This window comes from Papilio xuthus, unplaced genomic scaffold (genome assembly GCF_000836235.2).
Source record: "Papilio xuthus unplaced genomic scaffold, Pxut_1.1 DF827461.1, whole genome shotgun sequence".
NCBI classification, from domain to species: Eukaryota; Metazoa; Arthropoda; class Insecta; order Lepidoptera; family Papilionidae; genus Papilio; species Papilio xuthus.
In genome coordinates this window covers 798530-812652 of record NW_013531188.1, presented here as the reverse complement: position 1 = coordinate 812652, position 14123 = coordinate 798530, and the positions used below count along the sequence as shown (strand labels likewise).

The 14123-nt window shown below is 35.1% G+C and overlaps 2 protein-coding genes across 7 annotated transcripts in view; one reads left to right on the top strand and one right to left on the bottom strand.

The window, feature by feature from the left end:
• Impbeta11 (importin beta11) overlaps positions 1 to 9382 on the bottom strand; it is a 10480-nt gene extending 1098 nt beyond the window's left edge. For both annotated transcript variants that reach the window (XM_013314551.1, XM_013314550.1), the window contains exons 1-16: positions 9149 to 9382; positions 8234 to 8380; positions 7874 to 8094; positions 7014 to 7173; positions 6336 to 6582; positions 5648 to 5926; positions 5061 to 5242; positions 4466 to 4651; positions 3988 to 4087; positions 3647 to 3855; positions 2945 to 3148; positions 2430 to 2622; positions 1830 to 2082; positions 1233 to 1459; positions 723 to 852; positions 91 to 265 (exon numbers count right to left, since the gene is read on the bottom strand). In XM_013314551.1, the coding sequence (XP_013170005.1) occupies positions 91 to 265; positions 723 to 852; positions 1233 to 1459; positions 1830 to 2082; positions 2430 to 2622; positions 2945 to 3148; positions 3647 to 3855; positions 3988 to 4087; positions 4466 to 4651; positions 5061 to 5242; positions 5648 to 5926; positions 6336 to 6582; positions 7014 to 7173; positions 7874 to 8094; positions 8234 to 8368 (2901 nt within the window). In that variant the 5' untranslated portion in view covers positions 8369 to 8380; positions 9149 to 9382. The remainder of the gene's footprint in view (positions 1 to 90; positions 266 to 722; positions 853 to 1232; positions 1460 to 1829; positions 2083 to 2429; positions 2623 to 2944; positions 3149 to 3646; positions 3856 to 3987; positions 4088 to 4465; positions 4652 to 5060; positions 5243 to 5647; positions 5927 to 6335; positions 6583 to 7013; positions 7174 to 7873; positions 8095 to 8233; positions 8381 to 9148) is intronic.
• Positions 9383 to 10022: 640 nt separating this feature from the next.
• Hrb27C (Heterogeneous nuclear ribonucleoprotein at 27C) overlaps positions 10023 to 14123 on the top strand; it is a 26551-nt gene continuing 22450 nt past the window's right edge. For 3 of the 5 annotated variants that reach the window (XM_013314327.1, XM_013314328.1, XM_013314326.1), the window contains exons 1-2: positions 10023 to 10156; positions 12505 to 12708. In XM_013314327.1, coding sequence (XP_013169781.1) covers positions 10119 to 10156; positions 12505 to 12708 — 242 coding nt within the window. In that variant the 5' untranslated portion in view covers positions 10023 to 10118. The remainder of the gene's footprint in view (positions 10157 to 12504; positions 12709 to 14123) is intronic. The other 2 variants (XM_013314330.1, XM_013314329.1) reach the window with 1 other exon arrangement.

Below are 14123 nucleotides of genomic sequence, written 5' to 3'. Positions count from 1 at the left end.
GGGGGGCTCAGCCCTAAGCCTCCCCTTAATTAATCTTCGTACAAATACCTATAGAAATGTATAGCAAAGTACTAGGATAGCATAAGTTACCTGGTGGTGTGTGACGAGGCGCAGGTCGACTGCGTGCGCGGGGTGTGCGGCGGCGAGGCGGCGGCGGCGTTGCTCGTGCGGCGTGTCCTCACTGCCGCCTCCCGCCCACCTCGCCGCACCCCCGCGGCCCTCCAGTGGAGACGCTGGCCGTGACCCCGGCGGTGCAGCCAGACCGCTGATAAACAAATAAGTAAACAATGCAACGTCTTATAGTGGGTTTCTAAAACCAAAATAGTCTGAAACATATTGTTATCACTGTTTTGTCAAAGATAACGATATGTTTTATACAGATTTTGATCTCAGAAACCAACGTTAAATTAAGCAGATAAAAGTCAAATTCATTATGTAGCGTCCACTAGGCTATTTGAGTTTATCAGTTTACCAGAATTGTTATGTAAAGTAAAATGATATCTATAAAAATAAAAAAATGGACTGTCTGTATGTAATATAAAAAAAATAATTTAAACACATGAGGTATTTGCGTTGTTAAAGAAAACCCAATTTTTTCTTATCTGTTCTGACGCGAATCCACGTGTGTTCCGAGCAAACTCTGAAACGTTCGGACCTATTTTGACGGGAATTTTGCCGTGACGGAGTCGCGGGCAACCCCTAGTCGTATGAGTCTAACTTACTCGACATATGTGCCGTTGTCTTCAGTCTTCATGATATCGTTCAGTACTTCAGTAAGATTGAGCAGAATCGCAGGAAACCTTTGCAACACGGTCGCGTTCTGTGTCGTCAGCAATGCTACTAAGCCTAGACCTGATAAAAATAAAAATCAATTAAAAAATCGTAACAATTTTTTTCTTTTGACTATCGAAATAAGAAAAAAAAATTGTAACAATATATTTATATATCCAGCTGACTTGTGCAAGCGCAGTACTACATCCCCTGAACACATCTTTTAAAATATTAAGAGTGGGTTTCTGAGACCAAACAAATCAATCAATCCTATCATTATCTTTGACCAAAACAGAGATAATGAATATTTTAAACGGAAATTTTGGTCTCAAAAACCCACGCCATTCATTCCACATTACATATTTAACCAAATAGACTTTCAGAACTGGTAACCCCAAAATATTGCCATCTCTTTAATTCTCTTTGAAGAGACAGAGATAAAAGTAGTGTAATGAACTAACCTACAACTTTCCACCTTTCCACTTGCGTCACAAGATTCATCTTCTCAGTCCACACATGCAGCACTCTATTTAGTACTTTGGCAGGGTCAGAGTTATACTCGGGGAGACCATTGGCTGCTTCTTGCACCGCTTTGTAAAACAAATCTGAAGACAGGAGAATGACTCGGGAGAGGAGACACAGTTGTACTGATAACACCATCGGCAGATCATCACCTTCCAAGATACGTCTGGAATGGAAATGTACGTATTTTGAATAATTCTGTATATGTAATTTTTAACATTTTCCAACATTTTTTCTTACTAAAATAAGCAGTCCTATCATAGGAATTATTAATTTTTAATTTAAAAAAATAATTTTCTGAAAAAAAAATGTCAATTTTGTGACCAAATTAACTTTTTAAAAACATATTAGACAAACACATATATAGACAATCTTATTAATATTATAAATGCGAATGTTTGGATGGATGGATGGATGTTTGAAGGTATTTCTGGAACGGCTGCATATAACACATACGCTGCTTATTAAGATTGTTTTTAATTTCGTGCGGACAGAGTCACGGTCGACAGCTAGTATTGTAATAAGAAAGAACTTACCGTATAACATGTACCAGTATCGGCCATATAACTTTAACGCCTAAAAACGCATTTCTCTCCGGATACGTGACACTAATCGCTATCTCCGCCATCTTGAGTGCAGAGATGACACCCTCTGTGCGCATGTCACTCAGCATGTCATCCAGGAGTGCCATGCACTTTGCGCCAGCGCCGAGGAAAAATTCCTCAGGACATAGCAATGTATATGCTTGCATTATGTATACTACTATCCTTAGATGTTCTGTAGATTGTTCTGGAATAAATATTTATTATTTTTAAACAATGTTGCTTAGTAGTTAAATCGACTTTACTATGATGATTAGGCTAATATTAATTTATTCTGGAAATCTCCGCAACTATTTCAAATGTCGAACTAATATCAGGAAAAATATGGCGCAATTATAAAACGATACTATTTATTTACGATAGAATTTAAGTTGGACAGCGCACGCGCAGCATTTTTGCCGACCCTTTCACACACATAATATAATATGTCGAGTACAAAAATCTTCTTTCCTGGATTTTAATGTAGTATAAATTTGACAAAGAAAATCTTCCACCTCATATATTCGTAGGACATGCCAGTAACAAAATACTAACCTAATATAGGATACAGGTTATCAGCCAGCTGCAGCATGGCGGGGTCTGCGCTGTGCGAGGTCTCCAGTATCGCCAGCCACAGCTCCAGAGCATCTTCTAGAAGATAGACATGCGCGGGCTCACTCAGCTTCGTAGACTCGTTCACCACGCTCAATATCCACGGCCGCATGCTCGGAGCACATTCTCCTAGCGCCTGCAAACGAAAATATATTAAAATGAGAAGATAAACTAAAAGCTCTAAATAGGTGGCGCTGTGTCAATCTTTTTTATTATATCTTAGGGTGACAAACAAGCGAACGGCCGCGTCAATTCGCCAAAATAGCGAAGTTATCGCAGCTCATAGACATCCGCAATAGCAGATGCCTTGCCTGTGAGTTTGATATGTTCACAAGTCCGCGCTTGTTCTTGTTAATCTCCGGAACGGCTGAACAGATTTTGACGAGACTTTGAAGGGGAAGGTAGCTGAAGCACGCGGTTATATTATAAGGTACTTTATTTTTTAATGTTACAATTACCTTTACTAAATGTACGATAGCGGCTAGGGCAGCAGCTCGCAGCATGTGATGGTTCGCGGCGTGGTGCCACAGCTGCGGCAGGTAGGCGAACAGTGGGCCGGCACCGCCCCCGCCCTCGCGTGCCACCCGCGCCCCGCACCGCTCCGTCACGTACGACACCACGTGCAGCACGTGCATCTTCGTGTCACACTCCTCGGACTCCACCTGAAATGACAATTACAATAGTTAAACAACCAACAAATTAGTGTAAGCAACGCCACTGCATTTTAAAATACAGAGACAAACAATATGTGCCAATATGTGTCTTAGTCGAAACCCACATTGATGCAAACAAGGTACCAGGACAACATAAATACCAGTAGGCTAGTAAACTTCTCCATGGAGTTTTAGATTTCATTTATATAAAACGACAAGGCTATCTGAACCGGTGGAAATAAGTCAAACTAAATTATGACAGCTCTCTAGCGCCCCCTGTCTAGGTCAAAAATGGCACAAGATCTTTTTTGTACAGTAGCTGGCATGTCAATTCTTTTTTTATGTCATTTTCTATGGCTTATATATATCGCGTCTATCGCCAGTTCAAATATACTTGGTTTTATTTTGTGCCTTTTCCTCCCTCCTTTTGACTGTTTTATATACACATTGCATTGCATATTCTCTACTCAGTGTTTGTGTACCAAGTACCAGGGTAACATAACTTACTAGGAGATCATACAGTGCTGCTAGTGCATGTGAAGCGAAGGGAGCGAACACATCCACATCGAAGCTGAAATCATCAATGGTGCTGCGTAGAGCCTCTGCGGCTGCCAACTTCACTGCGGGGTCCTCGTCCTTGCGGCTGAGTGGTTCGAGCAGCGCGGCGTACATTGCCGGCCGGAGAGCCTGCGATGCGCGTACGCCGCTCCATGTACCTGAAATGGATGATGTGATACTTTTAAAAATCGTATATTTAGTGTAAAAGTATGAATTTTCATACTTAAATAGTTCATTAAATTTATTATAGTAGTAAATTGTTTATTGAAAATGATTACTATTGTACTCACCGATTAACTGGCAGACCCTCCTCCTTATTATTCGGTAATTGTTGTCTTTGATCTTCAACTCTTGACTCAAAACATTTGTAAACCATTCATCAAAATCAACCTGAAAATAACTCAATATTAAACAAAGAGTTTATATTAGGTTCAAGCAAGTTCATACAAAACATACTAGCTTTAGCCCGCGACTTATCTGCGCGGAATCAAAAAAACTAACATTATTAGCCTTTGTGTTCTTCCATACTAAGTTCTAAATCCATAACAAATTTCATCCAGATCCATGCAGCTCTTCTGGAGATACATTCTAACAAACATCCATCCATCCATACATCCAATCATTGGAAGTACGGATACTTAATTCTTTCTACTTAATACAAGTAAATCCGATTATCTATAGATTTCTTCTGCCGAAACATTTTTACAAAAATACCACTTTCATTTCTTAAAAAATGTTTTAATTTCTATATCGCTTAAATGAACTCACGTCATCGTACAATTCGAAGGCGGCGAGTCCTACAGCATTGTATACAGCATCCTTGTGCAGTATGGCGGGCAGGTCGTCCGGTGCGGCCGGGGCCTGCTGCAGCGCGCCCAGCATGCGCACCAGCTCCGGCGCCAGGCTCGTGCGGTGCAGACGGAACAGCTCCATGAACACTGACTCTGTACACGGCTGTGGATATGTTAATATACGTTAATTTTTACACATTGATATTTTCTTTTAATTCTGCGCCTGCTACTCCGTCCATCATTCTTAGGGATTGAAAAATATTTATTAGTAGACTATGTGTTCTTCCAGATTATATTTTACATCTATGCCTAATTACAGCGAGATTCATGCACCCATTCTGGAGATACTTTCTAACAAATATCCATTGATACAACCAAACATTCGCATTTATTTATAAGATTTAATTTGGAACAGCGACATTTTAATTCCTAGTTATGCACCGCTTTTGTTGCATATGGGAGAGAAGAAAATCATCTAAAGATACTCTGTCTTTTTGGGGAAAGACAGGGTTATGTGAGGTGTGACTCCCTCAAACCCCCTTGATGGCCAACGCGTCAGAATAGTTACTCACCCTAAGGCTATACTTCCAGGACTCGCCAGCCTCATCAGTGGCGAAACTCTCTGGCTCTGCGTCCCAGAGCGCGAGGTCATCACCGCTGAGAGGGAAGTAGTGACCCACGAGATGCCGGCACATGTGACACACTGTGCGCTCATCCAGCACCTCCTGCTTCACCTGGTGCGCTTGGAGTACCACTGGACACGAGAAAAGAATATATTATCAATGAAAAATTACAAACTGCTATATAAATGTTCAAGAATATATATCTGCCATTTTGAAGGCGGCCATCTTGGTATTCATAGTGCACTTTACTTTAATAGTTAACTTTTTCACAACTATAAAAAATTATCAATTAATCCACGTTTTTTTAATGACAGAAGGAGGCAAACGAGCAGCGGGAACACCGAGGTGTTCAACGACGCCCATGGACATCAGCAATACCAGAGGAACCACTTCTAAAGATTTCTCCCGTACCAGAGATTCTCGCTTATGGACATTGTCCATTAAAACAGGACGATGACTCGCTTATAGAAGTTTCTCGCTTAGGTTAACTAACAAACTTTACCTCCATACATTAGAATCAACATAAATATACTTACAAGGATCATTAACAGCTTCTCCTTTAGGCAATTTATATTCCACGCACTGTAGTATTGTCTTTAGTATATTTAGACATTGTATCGTGAATCTTTCGTATATTAGCGACATTCCTTGCTCCGTGAAGCAATAGAACAGAGCAAATTCTAAAGAAGGCCGTATGAGAGGCACATAAGAGAATGGATGGAAGCCCAACACGCCTAAAGCTACTTTAGTTAAATGTATTATGAACTTTTCACATAACTCCAACGGGTAGATACCACGACCTTTGAGGAGTTTACCTGAAATTAATAAACAGAATCGTATAATAACCATAACCAAGTTACTAAAGTTGATAAAAAGGCCAACAGAACAAAGCCAAACAGAAATTTTGTTCTAGGTTTATTTTCAAAGAAAAAGGAACATCATGTTTTTTTTTATTTAAATACATAAATTTTGCCACTACCAATAACAATTGTTACATAGAAAGAGCTTTAAAACAAAAAAAAAATCTAATCCATCTTAGGACTTAAGAAAAAAAATAATTACATTCCATTTTTTTTTATTTACTAACTGTGTCTGGAAACCAAAATTTACATTTAAAAAATGTTACCTCTGTTTTGCTAAGATAACGCCAGGGACGACATGTTTTATACATCAATTTTGGTCTCAGAAACCAACAATTGGGAAGGGTAATTTCATAATACTTACGGCATTCTAAACTTGTCTTGGCTCTATCAAACACAACATTCAAGAAGGCCACAGCATCTTCACTGTCATGTGCATTTTTAAAACCAAACACCGTCAGCTTCCTTAAGATCCTCAGGCAAAGCAGTGCCTTCTCCAGATGTTCAGTGATCAGTTCAGTCGCAGCACCTTCTTGTATGTTACGGAGAAACACTTGAGTGTTCTCATGCCATAGTTGAAGTATGAACGGATATACAGAGTGTGTTAATTCCTTAAAAAATATTATAAATTTAATTGTATGGGATTAATTATTAAAGTACATTTAAGATATAAAATTCAATTAATTATAAAAGTATGGTTTAAAGAATTTGAGAATTTTATAAACTTTAGAATCAGTGTATAGCATTTGATCTCCAAAAGGGCTGCACTAATTTTGGAGGGACTTTTACTGGAACTACTTTTTTTAAATTTCAAGCTAACACAGCCGAGGGCGACCGCTACCTCCAGAAGGTATGGACCGATTTTATCGGGCAGGTGGTATCTGGGTAGATAATGCACGTGGTAATATTATTAGGTCCCTTTTTTTAAATTTTTGGCTAACAAATTCGCATCCAATCTTCAGTATTGCATAGAGTAGTAACATATGTATTACGAGCTATTTTGAAAAGAAAGAATTAAAGAAATGTTAGAGGATTCACTTACAGAAAATGTTCTTCTATCACCAACAAGTCTTTTCGATGCTAACGCTTTAACCACATGATGGAATATAAGCAATGATCTGTGCTGCACGAGGGGCTGAAGCGCTTTCAACGCACCAATCAAATCGGGCACCAAATTCGGCCAGTTATTTGGACAATCAAACCTGAAAAATAATAAACACAGAAATAAAAAAAAATTCCCAAAATTAATGAAACATACATTTATTATTTTTAAGTATTATTCTAATGCAAAAAGTCTAATACATTCTGAAGCGGCCAACTCATATTGGTACGTAAAAATAGCAGCATTTAATGTGTTTAATTTTAACCTTGCAAATGCAAGTAAAATCCAAGTAAAAGTATTCTTTGACAAAAGCTACTATCCATTATAGGATCCAATTACGTACAGACAGATCCAATTAATCAAGTAGGTTAATTTAATTTTATCCAAAACAGACTGTTCTTTTTACTAAATAACTGGGTTCTACTTTTTCAAATTATCTTGCATAATTTACACTATATTCATGGAATTTTGCTACATTCAAATTATTAAATACTTAATTTTTGATTAAAATATGAAATAGTTAATTGTCTTCTTTTTTTAACAAGATAGAAAGGTTTAAAATTGTAACAGCTGGATTGAAAATACATTCTATTTCGATATATTTGTTTTTTCATTCACTTAAATTGTTTTTAAGGGAGTAACATAATTGTTAAATGTTAAAATTCTGTGAGTGTGGGTCATTTTAATTTTCTGGACAGAATATTATATTATTAAGACACATTTTCTCAACACTAAAAAATCCTATCACATTCTCAGGAAAAATTTGCATTTGAATTTACAAATATTTTGTTTAATCTAACCTTGCTATTTTTGATATCAACACTGCTTGCTGAGTTGCAATCTGTGTAACAGGTTCATTGAGTACAGGGGAAGTCAGGATCCCCTGACGTAACTTGTGCTTCTCATCATCAGCAATTGCATGTGGTGCATTCCTGCGCCAATATCTCTCCACTCCATTTTTGAAGCACATTACCGCTAGCCAACGAACATTCACATCGATTGAGTGATTTGTCAAAACATTCTGTAAGGTGAATAAAATCATTGTTTTAAGCTAGAAAATAAGTGTACAAGCAGTTGGAGTCGCAGGCTACACCTAGTTGATTTATACATATTAATATGAATATGCAAGAGAGTTGATTGCAATTATTGTGTTTACTCACCAAGAGTACAGAATAAAACCCAGGTTCAGTTTCCCATTCTTGTAGTTTCTTCTCTGCAGGTTTTAAAACCTCAGTATCTTGACTGGTGGCGCGGTTTAATGTGTCTAAGACCAAGGCATAGATATTTGGGTCCATTGTGGCTGCTATCTGTTGAATTAATAAAAAAAATAAACAATACCTCAAAAAATATGAAATCACTATTATGGTGTTAAAGCTACATAAAGAATAAATATTTAAAAAATCATACAGATTCTTTAACCTAGTAACTTTTATGAAATTGTTATGTGTAACTATGTATCAACTTCAGTAAGAATTGTACAAAAACATTTCATTTCTTATACTTTTGATAAACTGAGATAATGTACAGATGTTTCAGCAGTGAAAATTGATATGTACATCTCAAAAGTCTTTTTTTATTAGTAATAGTCTATTAGCTGTTTTTTTGTGTAAATATTTAATAAAATCATTTGTCATCATCAAGAATAAGAAAAAAAAGTTGAATATTTTTAATATGATATAAAAGTAATCGACATATTTAAGTAACATATATTAATATGATCAAAATAAATATAATACAAATGCAGAGAAAATAAAAGGTATGCTGCACATTACTATTTTTTTTTTAATCTTTCATTTCATATATCCAATCCAATCTCATATCTTTATCTAAATGAGGCAATTTGAAGAGAATAACCGAAATAATTCAAAATAGAACTCTAATAGAAAGAATGTGCTCTTGAATAACTTAAAACATAATGTGTGATTTTTCCAAACAAGCAAATTGCATTGACATTTACATATACACACCGGCAAAGATACATTACATAACTTGGAAGCAATTAGAAGATGCAAGATATACCTTTTTCTATATTGAGATAATAAATTGAAAAAAATAAAATACAAAACATTACTTACATTTCACAGCGAAAAAACAGATCACACAACATAACCTAGTACTATTTGCGTATGACACTTATGAAGTTCATTAATTTATAATCATTAGATTACTTCGAGAATATAAAGGGATTTATAAAAGTAAGCCACAAATTAATTTATAATAATCCATGACATAACGAAAGAAAGAATCAGCCAAATTTGATTCGACCTACTCGGCTAAATTCGTTCTGACAGCTTAGTTAGTTGTCAAATTAAAACTTTGGAACTATGGATACTGGAAATCTGTCATTCCAGTCCAGATAAAAACTACAATTCAAAAATTTTAGTAAAATAAAGCAGTTGTTGAACCGTTGGCATTAGCATTTTCCTAGTTTTTTGAACTGAATTGGACCCTTGACACTTCTATAGGTACCTCACAACACGGTAATTATAGAAATTTCGAGCAAGGGCGCTGAATCGTACAGATGAATAAAATTGACCACCCAATTTTATTGTTGAGAACATGAAACATTTAAGATATTGACATACACAACTTAAAGGTGTCTTTTTATTTTGCAAGTTGTTATTCAAACTCTTTATGGTTTCCTTGTTTTGTCTATGGAATGACACGAAAGCATTTATATTTTCCGTGTGAAATTTTATGGCAACATTTTTACAAATAGCCGCCATATTGGTCTATTTTTGGCGAATTTTAATCAAATTAAAACTTTATTATTTGAAAACGGTTACCACTCGTTAGTAATTCACCAGGTTTAATCTTTTTAGATTTAAATACAATTAAAATATAACTTTTTTTCCCAAACTTCTTACACCAACAATTTTTTTTAAAGAAATAAAAAAAATCGTACTTGTGTTGACCACATCCTGTATTCATGACTTTTGAGAAAGCGGATATGGTTGGTCCGCCATAATCATTCGTGTGGGTCTGTGGTTGTGTGGTTTGGGTGTCTTACCGGTGCCAAGCATTATTTTTAATTAGTAATAAGTTATGCGTATGAATCCAGACATGGACGATGACGAGAAGGGGTGAGCATAATAAAATCTACTTTTTAAATGTATAAAAGGTTTTCTGGGTATGTCAAACTATAATAGGTCAAACTGCATGTCGCTTGCTGTGTCGCATTTCTTGAACAGCCAGCACAGCTTACTAAGTAAGGTTACGTGTATGGCAGCGTTGCATTGGCCTTACATATTTATAATGTTTAAAGTAAAATATGATGGCGGGTTTTGGCATAGAGTTCAGTTCCTATTTGTTCAATTAGCCTTTTACCGGCAAGCGGCCACCGACCCCAAGCCTTAGAGTGCGACTTGCGTGCTAACGATCATGGCAGCTTCACTTTCTCATTGTTTTTGCCTTAATTTGGCAATATGTTATTCTTTACTGTAATTATTTGAATACGAATGTTTATATAACTGTACATTGTGGAAATTCCTTCAATGCGGAAACTTCGCTTAAGAATAACCTTTCTGTGACAAATTATTGCTTTCTCTTATCGTATATTTCGCGGTATGGCTTTGTCAGTGTCACGTTTATATTGAGTATTTCGATAGCTTGTTAATTTTGATACATGCGATAGTAATGAGGTTATTGGAGCGGCGGAGTGCCGCGTAGCTCAATCTCATTTACGAGACGCGGCTAAAACATGCTGATTCATTAGCATATAGTTACCTGCGTCGACCGTATAAAATGTCTTCACCGTTTGAACGCATTTTTTGCAAATCAAGCATGTGTTTGTTTAAAAAAGCACGTTCTTTACTACGACGATGTGCGCCTTTAAGATAATGCAATATGTTAGTAGTCAACATTTTAGATTATAATTGTTAATGTGTTTTATCAGTTACAATTTTGATTATCTTTAATGTTTTATTTTTATGATTCCTTACGAACATAAAATGAGAGATAATAATCTTGAGAAATTTTCCATACATACTATGTGAACAATCACATTGAGAGATTAAAGAGAATGTTACTTTCACCAGTTGGTAATGTTATACAGTATAGGTGTCTTGAAAGTATATTTGAAACAATCTAAAATTATCAAAAGCAAGTAGAATTCAGAGCTTGATGCCCTAAGTAAAACTAAATTAAATTATAATAAGTAAATTCATTGAAACTGATAACAGTTTGTGTTAGGTATTTGGGTCAATATGTCAGAGTAATTGTTAAAAATGTTTAACAATGATATTTAGTGAATTATAGGATATACTAGAGTTTAAAGTACCACACTTGTTGATCAAAAATCTTTTGGCTACAAATTTACACATTGGCAAAATGACAATAAACAAAAAATCAAAATACCTACAAATAAAATAGATTTAAAGTTTTTTTAGTACTATAATGAAGTAAATTGTAAGGTAATTTTTTGTTTCTTTTAAAATATGTTTGTTACTTTTTCTCTGCCATTGTGGTTGATCACACTTTTTTTAATACATTTTGTTTGCCAATAAAATAGGGTTTTTACTAGTTTTTACACTGAATAGTCTAGTAGACATAAGTTAAATATGTTTAAAAGGTCATGCATAAATCTAAATTTTTATATGATAAATGTTAAAAATGCTTTAAATTTAAAGCTCTGCTCAATCCTTCCAGTTTTACTCATTATCAGTATAATCTTGCATCATTTGTTTGTTTATATTATTTTGAGGTAAACTTTGATTATTGAATACTTAATGTAAACAAAATTATTATGCCAAAATTTGGCTTGGCTGTTGGCCTTACTTTAGGTTCTGAATCTTATTTCTATAACTTAAGGGCTGAAATACTATATTTTTATATCTTACTATCCTAGTCATTTTATCCTGTAATGACTTCTTATTATGGGAGTAAAAGAACAGCATTTGAAAATATAATTTATATAATTTTCTCTTTAGTGGAAAGTGAATGTAATAAATTTGAGATTCATGCTAGTAGTAATGTCTATTTGTTTAAATTTAAATGTTTAAGGCATTGTTACAACATTAAAATATTAATTGTAGTTATGTAAATGAGTCAAGATTGAATGTAAAATTTCAAACAGAGTTGCGGGCAAAAGCTATTCTGTACATTTATTAGGTTTTTAATTAAATGTTCGTAACTGAAATTCATTTTCCTTTCACCTCATCAATCTATTACATATACAAAAGAGCTATTGCTTCGATGAGTACAATTTAGTCAATGTTAGCATCCACGAAGGCTATGGAAACCCTAATAAAAACTGACATATGCATTCATCCAAAAAGCATTGACAATTTCTATACAAGTGGAAATCCATGGTTACATGGTGCAATACTGAAGTTTTATATTACTCAGCTATCATAATCATTTCCTAGCACTATTGTATTTAACTTCCATGATAGCAGTTCTTCATCTCAACAATAATATGTTTGTTCAACAGAAAACTGTTTGTCGGTGGTCTGTCATGGGAGACTTCACAGGAGAACTTGCAGCGCTACTTTTCGCGCTACGGCGACGTGATCGATTGCGTTGTGATGAAGAATAGCGAGTCTGGCCGCTCAAGGGGTTTTGGATTCGTCACATTCGCTGAGCCCAGCCTTGTTAATGTAGTGCTCCAGAATGGACCACATCAGCTTGATGGCAGGTTAGTTGGATTTTAATAATTCAATTACTTACGATTGTTTCAGTGAGGAAAAGCTGAGTTTTCAGGTTATTTTAATGTATCCATTTAATTTTTTTTAATGTAAAATGTCTTAAAAGTACTATTATTGCATTTGCAATCATAAAATTGATAAACTCTAACCCATTGTTATAATTACTAAAAAAAACAAAGTTTTTCGTAAACTTTTATAGTATCCATTTTCCTTCCACTCGCACATAGATGGCGCTGTTGCTTATCAATACGTGTGCTGCTCAATTGATTCATGGGAAAATTTATTTCATTCATAAATGTAATATAAACGTTTTCATTTAAATTTGAATAGATTTCACAATTTTCTTGTAATTTAATACGTAGTATGTTAAGGAAGGTCTAAAGTGCTTAGATTTTCCTTATTTTCTTGTGCAAAAGTATAAGAAAGCTTTTATATTGTGGAGGAGAGAGTAGATTTACAGTGAACTGAAAATATTTGAGTGGGCGATATACGTAAGTGGCGAGTACTGGGAAGTACTGATTCATCTGATAGGTGTGTGGGTATATTATCAATTTTTGTTTTGTTTAATTGAAGAAAAAAAAAGTATTTTACGATAAAAGGTAACATAATTAAATTAGGAAAAAAAGTTAGTTGTATAAGTAAAAATACTTTTTAATTTCTAAGGAATAATTAACACGGTAGAGAAATTAATACAAAAAAATTAAAAGAACTTAGTAGGATTATTATTCAAAAACTGTATTGTAATAAAAAAAATGAAGTATACGTAACAACGTCAAATGAAGGTCTAACTCTGACGTCGAAGTGATAGCGGGTGAGGTTATCTAGCTAAAAACCATGTGTACATTGTAAAACATTCCAAGGTTATACGGGCGATCCCTTCACCGCGCACTGATCGCGAATCTACACCGCTATCTTCCAGCCACAGACACGCGAAATGGTTTACATTGTAATCACACCACTAGGAACTATCGCTTTCGGGTGCACGAAGCAAGCGCTTTTGTACGGCCTTCTAAGATTAGATTCATCCATACAAGTTTGTTTACTTGGCAGATTCGTTCAGCCGTTCTGGTGATACCTTCAAACATCCATCTATCTAAACATTCGCATTTATAATATTAGTAGAAATAGGATAAAAATAATGTATAAACGTGATAATAAAAAATGTATTCATTATATTTTGAATATTTCCTCCCGCATTCGTTATTTCCATAGTGATGACATCAGAAATTATTCAGCTCTCTTATCAATGCGAACCGCCGTAAGTAACTTTACTCCAAGAATATCTTTAATTCTTGGAGTAAAGTTTCTCGATTAATATTATTGAGAAAAATTACAATTTTCATGGAATGGGTATGAAAAGAAATGATATCTTAAAACTAAATGAGCTAGTTTTATAGTTTCGTAT